The sequence below is a fragment of the Lissotriton helveticus genome, chromosome 11 (assembly GCF_964261635.1).
Source record: "Lissotriton helveticus chromosome 11, aLisHel1.1, whole genome shotgun sequence".
NCBI classification, from domain to species: domain Eukaryota; kingdom Metazoa; phylum Chordata; class Amphibia; order Caudata; family Salamandridae; genus Lissotriton; species Lissotriton helveticus.
In genome coordinates, this window is record NC_136072.1 from 1,125,212,654 (window position 1) to 1,125,222,728 (window position 10,075).

General features: G+C 44.1%; 1 protein-coding gene across 1 annotated transcript in view; it reads right to left on the reverse strand.

Moving 5' to 3' along the window:
* ESS2 (ess-2 spliceosome associated protein) overlaps positions 1 to 2,259 on the reverse strand; it is a 58,035-nt gene extending 55,776 nt beyond the window's left edge. The window contains exon 1 of the mRNA XM_078667854.1: positions 1,883 to 2,259. Coding sequence (XP_078523980.1) covers positions 1,883 to 2,029 — 147 coding nt within the window. The 5' untranslated portion in view covers positions 2,030 to 2,259. The remainder of the gene's footprint in view (positions 1 to 1,882) is intronic.
* Positions 2,260 to 10,075: the final 7,816 nt, after the last annotated feature.

A 10,075-nucleotide genomic window follows, 5' to 3' on the forward strand; every position in this document is an offset into this window, starting at 1 on the left:
CTGGCGATGAAGATTCCCCTTCAAACACTGCGCTCAACAGAAAAATGAAAGTACTCCTGTTCCCAAGTAATTGTTTTCAAACAGAGTTTTGGCTGCCTTGCTGCTCAATCTGTTCTATGACGAGTATTATCTGTACGACTGAATCTCATAATGTAAACTAGGATTCGGATTATAAATACTTTATATAGACGCACGTCCATTAAAGTGCATAACAACATAGCATTTCGACGTATTTCGTTAAGGTCATTCTTAAAATGCAATCATGATAAAACATGTAAAACACTTAATGTAAACACATGAGACTTAAATCAGCTGGGATGATTAAATCATACAGGTTAAAATACATCACCTATAAGAAGGTATAGTCTACGAATGTTCATTAAAGCGCCAATAGCTGCCAGCGATGGTTCCCATGAATAAGTCACTTACACGAAACGGATAAATCTCAGTAACAACTGAATAAAGTGCTTCTAAAGTACAGAATAAAGTGCAAATGCGTATCAGGGGGGCGCTTAGGCTAATAATGTAACCCACAATCTGCTTCTATCTCTATCTATGTATAGTCTAGCTTCGCTTCAATGTAAAGCGTGCTGACATCAACTGTGGTCCACTCTATATGAAACTTCAAAAACATAAATAGGTCTTTGCAGTACATGTCAAGGGTTACCACGGTCAAATGGGGTGTTCTGCTCAGTATATCATGATGGTCGGCCTGCTGTACTCTCCCTTGTTACAGTAGAAGGAATAGGGAAGAGTTTTACCTACAAAGATGAAGGTGTCAGAGAGCACGTCCAGCTACCCCTCCAGTGGCTGGATGCTAGCTGCTCCTGTGAGGTCTTCGGACATCTCATGGGACGGAAAGGTTTAAAGGGAGTTCTCTGCAATGTGAACGGGGACTCACAGTGCTTAGCTGCCCATAACGTCTCCCCTGAAAGGGAAAGGGTTAGAGAGAATGCCCTGCCTTTCAATGCTGCTTGTTTCTGGTCCAGGGAAGACCTGGCTTGGCAGTTCGGGCTGGACTGTTCCCAGGGGAAGCAGCGTCAAGATTGATTTGTGTTGTGGGATCTTTCCTCCTCTTCCTCCTTTCCATATGACATCATTGAACATTCTAAATGTGCCCAGACTGAACAAGAATGGAAGACAGGGTGGAAAGGAGGAAGAGGAGGAAAGACCTTACAACAATTTGCATATGGCTGGGTCTAAACTGGGGTGGCATGGGGAACAAAAGAACGATGGATTTAACCCAGATCTCTAGACTGGGGGTGAATTTTTGATTTGTTCCGCATTCCTTCCATCATTTGTGTGTCTTCTGCATACAGTGCAAGTGTGCAGATGCCCCTGTGAATGTTCCCTTGAGAAGGAAAGGGGAGCTCTGCTGACAAAAGTGATGGTGTCACAGTGCATGCCCCTGTGACTGGGGTTGCCCTTGCAATGTCTCCTTTGGAGAGAGGGAGATGGGGGGGGGGGGGGTTGTGGTGCTCACCTAGTGGTCGCCTCTATGAGTTTTCTCTTAGCTGCAAAGTGATGGTCTCAGAATGAATGCCCTTGGACTACCACTGTGGCTGGGGCGCTCAGCTTCCTCAGGTGACAGGTCTCGGGGTGCTCAGTTCTATGAGTGTCTCTTGTAACGACGATAGGGTGTTTTGGGGGGCAGGGGGTGTAACTCTTTCTGTGGTGATCCTATAGTGCCTGTCTCTGGTGATGCTGGCTTCTTGTGGCTCTGCTGTCTAACCGTTAACGGCAGTCTCTCCTTGGGGCAGGGGATGCTCTTCCGGCCACGGCAGGGGACTCACGGTTCTTGTCCCCAGGACACCCCATGCCCTGCCAGGCAGTGCTCTGGGCTCTTCCTGTGCTTCCACAGGCTGGTGCCCTCCTCACTCACCTCGATGTAACTCTCCTCGTCCAGCACCTTCTTATTGTCCCGAGTCGTCTTCTGCTCTTGCCCCCTCACGGCCACCGTCGAGTCCGTTGCCTTTACGGCCACCAGGGACAGGGGTACGGAGGCCCCACCCGAGCCGGTGAGCTCCATCACGCGAGGCCGGGGATCGAGGGAGGTGCTAGGCCGGGGGCGTGAAACAGCGTTATAAGCGAGTGGTACGGACCGGGAGGGGAGCGGATCAGACTCTTCTACACCCCCGAGGTCACTCGTCTGGGGAGGGAGACCGAACTGCGACGTGGAACGGGAGATAAACCGGTCATCTTTCCTTCCCGAGGGCTCCAAATCAAGCAACAAACTACAAATCCCTTGATCCTTAGCGCTGTCATGACTGACTGGGCGGGGCCGGCTTTAGTGGCTACGACTGTTGGGATTTGTAGTTTAACCGTCATTTTCTCAGCGCTGTCAGTAGTTGGAGAGTGGTAAAATAATTGGATGTTACGAAAAGTAAAAGTGTAACAGTAAATATTTATGCATTTTAAACAGTACCATTAAATTAAATCTAAATAATAAAAAGTAAAATAAAAACGTAAATATGCAAAATGAGACATTTCCTAGCTGTAGTGAAGGAAACTTTTAATTCTATTAAGAACTCCGAGGCGAGGATTATGCATTTCTTTCTTCACTTTTTATTACACCAGCATTTCAAAGTTAAACACAAAACACAATAAAAAACTTTAAGTTCCATGAGTCCCTGGGAAGTGTCCATAGTAACCATCAACCAATAACAGCACATTCCGACCATTATATATATAATGGTCGGAATGTGTGTGTGTGTATATATATATATATATATATATATATATATATCACTCGCAACTTGCCTCGTCGCAGGGGGAGCGCTAACGTGCTGGTGCCATCGTCGGGATCAAGGCAGTATCCCGTCAAACATCATCGCACAAAGTTCCAAAGGAATGATGGCACTCCACTCGGGGAATTTTAAGGATTTTATTTCATCAACTGAGATCGCCATCTCAGTTGACGAAATAAAATCCTTAAAATTACCCGAGTGGAGTGCCATCATTCCTTTGGAACTTTGTGCGAATATATATATATATATATATATATATATATATATATTACCTACTGGCGGTCGCCAGTAGGTATATATAGTTAGGATTTTTTCTCTATGGGTTTTTTGAAAATTCTATGTCTAATAACTTTGGCGTTTGTGGACGGAATCGGCTGAAATTTTCAGGAAAATGGCACATTTTGTTTCTGAGCAGCCCTTGAAAATTTGGGGGGGGTTCGTCCAGTGGGGGCCGAGAAAAAAGGGGGGTCCCAAAACGTGTTTTTAACATTGAGTTTTCCATAGGGCGGTTGGCCTCACTTTTAGCCCGAACGGCTGAATGGATTTGCACGAAAATTGGCAAAATTGTAGGGACTGGTAGCCCGATGTGCCTTTTGTAGGTCTCAATATATGTGCTCCAGTGGATTTTGAGAAATTAACGTTTAAAAAAAGATATATATCTGTAACAGCGGACCGGTTAGCGCTCTGGTTCGCGGACTTTTCGCGCAACGGAGCTTTGTGAAGCGAAGCTGATTGGTTCTCCGGCGTCTGTCAACATTCCAAACAGTCCGTAGCGGCCGCCATCTTGTCTCTCGGTAGGATCGAGAGACAAGAGGAGGTCAAAACAAAGGGGGAAATAACTATAAGGGGGCATAGTAGATCCTCGCTGACCCCCTAGGTTTGATGTGGAGGTTTTAAAAGGGCCCCGCGGGGCAAAAAAAAAACAAAATAATAATAATCGAACGGCTGAATGGATTTGCACGAAACTTGGCAAAATATTAGGGACTGGTAGCCCGATGTGCCTTTGCTAGGTCTCAATATATGTGCTCCAGTGGATTTTGAGAAATTAACGTTGAAAAAAAGATATATATCTGTAACAGCGCTCCGCTTCGCGTACTTTTCGCGTTACGGAGCTTTGCGAAGCTGATTGGTTCTCCGGCGTCTGTCAACATTCCAAACAGTCCGTAGCGGCCGCCATCTTGTCCCTCGGTAGGATTGAGAGACAAGAGGAGGCCAAAGCGAAGGGGGAAATGACCATAAGGGGGCATAGTAGATCCTTCCTGACCTCTTAGGTTTGATGTACCATTTTGCCAAGTTTGGTGTAATTCCGTTCAGCCATTCAGGCTGTAGACGTATGTAAATGTCCTATGGAAAATTGCATGGGGAAAACACATTTGAAAGTGTTGAAATTTAGAACCAATTAAAATGTTACTTTGGTTTTGTATTTGTGTGTGATGAAAGTTAATTGGTTATGTATATATGTCAAATGAGAGGAAACCACAGCCATTTTGTGATACTACTGTCTGAGGTACATTTGTGAGGAATTTTTGGTGGTGAATTTCTGGTGTTTGATTTACACAGTACTAACACTTCTGCTACTTTTAAAAAGGTGAGTTGTTAATTTGTATGGGGAACTATGTTGTACACTTGAAGATAATTTGAAAAATGTTTTCTGTTATTTATTTGCAGTCCTTCTGTTATACTAAATACTTGATAAAGTTAGTTTTATATTATGTATTACTAAAGACGATAAATGAAAGTGATTATTTTTTTCTGCAATTTACAGCAAGCAATTTCAAAATAAAATGGCTCACAATGAAGAGACCGTGGCAATTTCTTTTGAATTGTCCACTACATTGATTGAAATTGAGAGCACCAATAATGAAATATTGTCACAAGGAGGACATGACTTGTATGATTCCATTAGATTGATTGAAATGGACAGCACCAAGAATGAAATATTGTCACAAGGAGATGACTTGAATGATTCCACTACAGTGATTGAAATTGAGAGCACCAATAATGAAATATTGTCACAAGGAGGAGATGGCTTGTATGATTCCATTAGATTGATTGAAATGGACAGCACCAATAATGAAATATTGTCACAAGGAGGAGATGACTTGAATGATTCCACTACATTGATTGAAATTGAGAGCACCAATAATGAAATATTGTCACGAGGAGATGACTTGAATGATTCCACTACATTGATTGAAATGGACAGCACCAATAATGAAATATTGTCAGAAGGAGGAGATGACTTGAATGATTTTTTTGATCAATCTCTTGATGGCGAATTTATCGAGTGTTTGGAGACCATAGAGTTACAAGAATCATCATTGCAGACTTTTAATGAGGAGATTCCAGATGAGATGATTGAAGAGGAAATTACTGATGAGGACATGTTACTAGTTGTTTCAAATTTAGAAAATTCTGAAGAATAAATTTATATTTAGAAATCAAAAATTGTTTGAGACATTATTCATTTTTATTTTTAATTTATGAGGTTGTAGCGAAGTGATTGTAGTATAAAATGAGACTTATAGTATAGAGTGCAACATTTTTATGTTACATGGTAAGTTTACTCATATTTACTTCCCTTCTGCCACTATATTATCTCCAATGTGTATTTGACATGTCTTCTTCATCTCCGGCCTCCTTTCTCTCACTGTGTGTCTCCGATGCATCTTATCGCTGGTATTTTGTGTAATTACAGAAGAGAGTAAAATAAAATAGTTTGGAACGTGAAAAGGGGGCAAAGTAGAGTACTCCTCACCCCCTAGGCCTTTTTAGGCGGTCCCAAAAGGATCAGTTTCTGCTTTCCTGAGAGATTATGGTATGAGTTCCATATACCACAATAACTTGCATTACAACATGCAAGATATCTATCTCCTATTACCAACTTTTGGAGATATTCGCGGTAAGCGCGAATATCTCCAAAAAGTAACACCTGCCCTGAGCAGTTCTTAGCCATGTTATCCAATGGGAGGTGGATAACATGGCTAAGAGTATTAGCTCGGTAATGCATGAATATCGCTGAGTTTTTAGCGATATTCATGCATTGCGGGCGTTTATTATCGCATTTGCGATAAACCTTGATAATAGTAAGGTTTATCTTCGATAATTTCTGACGATGCTTAGTGGTAAAAAATTGGTTGGTAAGCATCGTTAGCGATAAATATCGCTTAACTTTGGTAATATGCCCCAACGTCTGTTAACGTTCGATTCGAAGGAAATGAGGAAGTGTTGAAAAACATTGTCTGCGCCATCTTGCCTTTTTTGAAATGCCACACTTTTGTCGTGCACGGCAGCCATTTTAGATGTCTTGACCAGACCCACTCTCTGCACGCTGTCGATTCGTAGCATGGCTCCTCACCCTCGTAAGCATCTCCCCCAGGCACTGGTCACCACCGCTCTCTGTCTTATGCATGGGCAATAAACCTTCCCCCATCTGCGCTGCTCTTCCCTGAGAATCACACTCTGTGCCCGCCCGACACCTCCCTTTCGCCCTATTCACTACCGCACCCTCTGACACTCCTCTTCCTCTGTGTCCGAATGTCCAGGCCGGTCCTAGGCTATCAGCTAGCCCTGCAGATGTAGTTTATGGCCCCAGCTGTAAAGAATCACCCCTCTTCAAAGGAGTTATAGTAGATCAAGGCCCACACCCGATGTGATCCGTCACAGCACACGCGTTCCTACTATCTGAAAACCATCCTGTATTGTGATTGGGGAGGGGACCGAGCCTGAAGCGGAAGATTCCAGGAATGACTCTTTGTACATCAAAGTTTTTACAATTATGTGTCACATTAAAAATATATAGCACTCCAACAAAGTAGTAGGAATATAAAACTTTAATAACATATAAATATATACAACAAAACAAAAACAGTAAAAACATTTAAACAACGAAGAGACCGTGGCAATTTCTTTTTAATTATCCAATAGATTTATTGAAATTGACAGCACCAATAATGAAATATTCTTGTCAGTAGCGGTCTGTTGTGCGAATAGTTCCAAGGCAGCAGAACGCGCTGAAATCTAGATGGCACGAAAGTGATGTCTAGTAAGTTGCCGCCCAGCAAAAAACGGCGTGGGGCGCCGCGGGGGTGAGTGAGTCCAGTAGGCACCACAGCTATTCTTACCGGCATTGCAGAATTACTGCTGGGGACAATGCCTGTGCTGTAGCAGGGTCACAGCAGAAACAAAAAGGATTCTGTTGAAGATGTTGTTGGTTTTCAATTTGAAAACAGTTCTGGTGTCAACTGCTATGCTAATGTAGTGGTTAATGTTTTGTTTTCTCTAGAAAATGTAAAAGAGGGGGAGGCAGTCCAAAGTTCCGTTAAAAGGGCAAAGGAAAGGATCGGTGGTTTGAACTATCAGTCAAAAAGGGGAGGGGGTGCAATAATTTTTCCTACCGGGTCACACTGTGCTTTCACCGGAAGTAAGGTCTGCAGGATTGTAGTAATTCAAAGTGAGGCTGGCGCCAGCATGGGAGCGCCGACGTCCCGCGGATACAGTTTCGTCACTCCACGGGCGATCATGGCAGTCATTCCCCATCGGGGGTCGGAGACTCCCGCGGCTCCTCTAGAATCTTCAAGGTCGTGGAGGACTACGGTGGTGGAGTCAACCAGTGACCGGGCCATTTCTTTATGTTGGGCCCGCTCTTGCCAGGTCGACCGCCATTTTGAGAGTTCGGCAGCTACCGGCGATCGCGGGGTCACATGAGCGGACGGGCTCCACCCTGCCGGGCGAGACGTTGCAGCATGGCCACAGTGGAAGAACCGTTATCTAGGTCGTTCCGAAACTGTGCAGCACTGTAGTTAGGATGCCACCGCCTGGAGCGCTGAGGGTGCAGCTGGGAAGCCTCCACCTGGGGAGGCGGGAGAGGCCTGTTCGCACCGTCTCTCCCTCCCAGTGCACCCCACGGCGTCTCGCTTGAGATTTGTTATGGCCGGACCAGGCGATGAGGACGAGGGGGGGGTCGGAGGCATGTGCAAGACATCCCCCTCCAGTGTTGTCGCAGCCATTATAAAAGAAAGAAGTGTCCCGTCCGTCTTCGGGCCGGGCTTCCGGTGGATGTCGGCCGGACGCCCCTGGCTCTGGCCCCATGAACGGGTTTCTTGGTTTATCGGCTGCAGCCGGATCCCGTCGGCCTCGGCCCCCCGACCGTTGGTGGTCGGACCGGAAGAGCATGTGGCGGGACTACCTGCAACTCTCAAGGGCCACCGCGGCCGGACTGGGAGAGAGAGGGGAGGGTCGAGGAGACATTCCCCCCCCCTGCAACTGTTCAGCGTTGTAAAGGCAATCCCCTGGCCGGGTCCCGCTGGTCTCGGCCTCTCCTCCGGCTACACCCTACGTTAGGATCTCCTGGCCGAGGCGTGGCAGCAGGACCTGCCTTATATGGGCTGCTCCCGGCTGGGCGTAGCCGGAACCCTGCCCCACCTTGGAAGTTTCCAGAGTGGGGGTGGATGTTCTACTGACTTGCATTTTCCCTAGTCTATCGATTTTTTTGGCGTGGCAGGCGGTGGGACAGCGAGGGGTGATTTGGTTTCTCTTACTGTTTTTCTGGTCTCTCACCACTGGCATATTTTAACGTTTTCTTGTTTCTAGGACATTAATAGGTTTTATCATTACGTTATGTTATCGTTTCTTTGTTCGTTGTTTAATAAAAGTTCATGTTCATCAGTGGCCTACTGATTTTCGTTTTCCTATTTTTTTCTTTCCAGGTTGTTTCATGGTAAAGTTTCTGTTAACAGGATACAGTGATCACTTCGTTATTATTGCATATGTCCTTTTCACTAGGGGTGCTCTCTGGTCGGGCCAGATGACGTATCTCTAGTAAATGGTCCGGGTGAAAAAGGTGCATCAATCAGTGGGGAGTAGATAGGCATGACAGATTACAACGGGGGAGAACGGTCCGCATTACGTACCCTTTCACTACTTGCAAAGATTTTCCTACGTTTATTTGCAAACAGGGAATACCTCCAAAAAGAACTAATTCCCAAACAGTCAATGTTCGGACAATCAATCAATCAATGAGGAATGAAATAGGTACGACGTGTTAAAGGCTTGCGTTACCTACCCTTCACTATCTGCAAAGGGAGATAGAATATTCCTATTCTTCCTCGTTTGCAGGTAGAGAAGATCGTTAAGAGAATTAACTTCGAACAATTCAATGCTCGATTGAAACAATCAACAAGGGGTACTGTGAACACAAATGAACGCCGCTTATATACATACGCATTGCTATTTTCAACAGGTTGTTCCTAATGTTTCTATTTTAGCGAGGTCAAAAGAGATCCCATTAGTGGCCTACTGATTTTGCTCGATTCCTTTTGTTTTTTTACACGATTTTTCGCTATCTGCAAAGACTAAACAGAGTATTGCGACTCTGTGCTTGTTTGTAAATAGAGAATGAACCAAAGAGAACAATCAATCAAATGGAGAGAGAAGCAGGCACGACGGATTACAAAGGGGGAAAGGGCTGCGTTAACTACCCTTCACTATCTGCAAAGAGAGAGTACTCCTAATAGAAATGAGGGGTGGGGGGCAGCAATCAAAGCAGATCAGTGTGCATAAACACGAAAAAAAAAAATCTTACCACGTACTTGACATTCGACAGCTTATGATATTTGCTATTAAAAAACCATTGAAATTCACTGAAAAAACCATAGGTTATAGACCATATATAGTTAGGAATTAGCATTTACAAAACCTTGAAAATTCACTGAAAAAACCATAGGTTATAGACCATATATAGTTAGGAATTAGCATTTAAAAAACCTTATTTTACTCACACAAAACCATTGAAATTCCATATATAGTTAGTTGCACTAACTATATATTGCGCACCCGCAATCCACTGCTGATGATGTCACATATTACATCATTCATGACATGGTCAGTGACATCACTGATGACATCTCAAATGACATCACTGATGACATCTCACTTGACATCAATGATCACATCACTGATGATATCATTCATGTGACAATACAATGCATCTCCTCACATTTTAATATAACCTCTGTTTCACCCAGTGTTAAAAACAGAGTATAATTTTTGAAACCATTGACACACCAATACTAGTTACTACATACGTACTCACTGATTCCTACGTCTACACACACATTCACTCATTCACCCATACAATCATTCATACATACAATCACTCATGTTTACAACACAATCATATGCACTCATACACCTATACAGACACTCACACTCTGCCACTCATCCATGGAGTTACTCACACACCTAGTCAGTCCTGTAAAGAATCAATCACACTTCCATTTTCTACTCTATACAGTTAAACATAGAGCACCTTACGTTTTCAACCATAT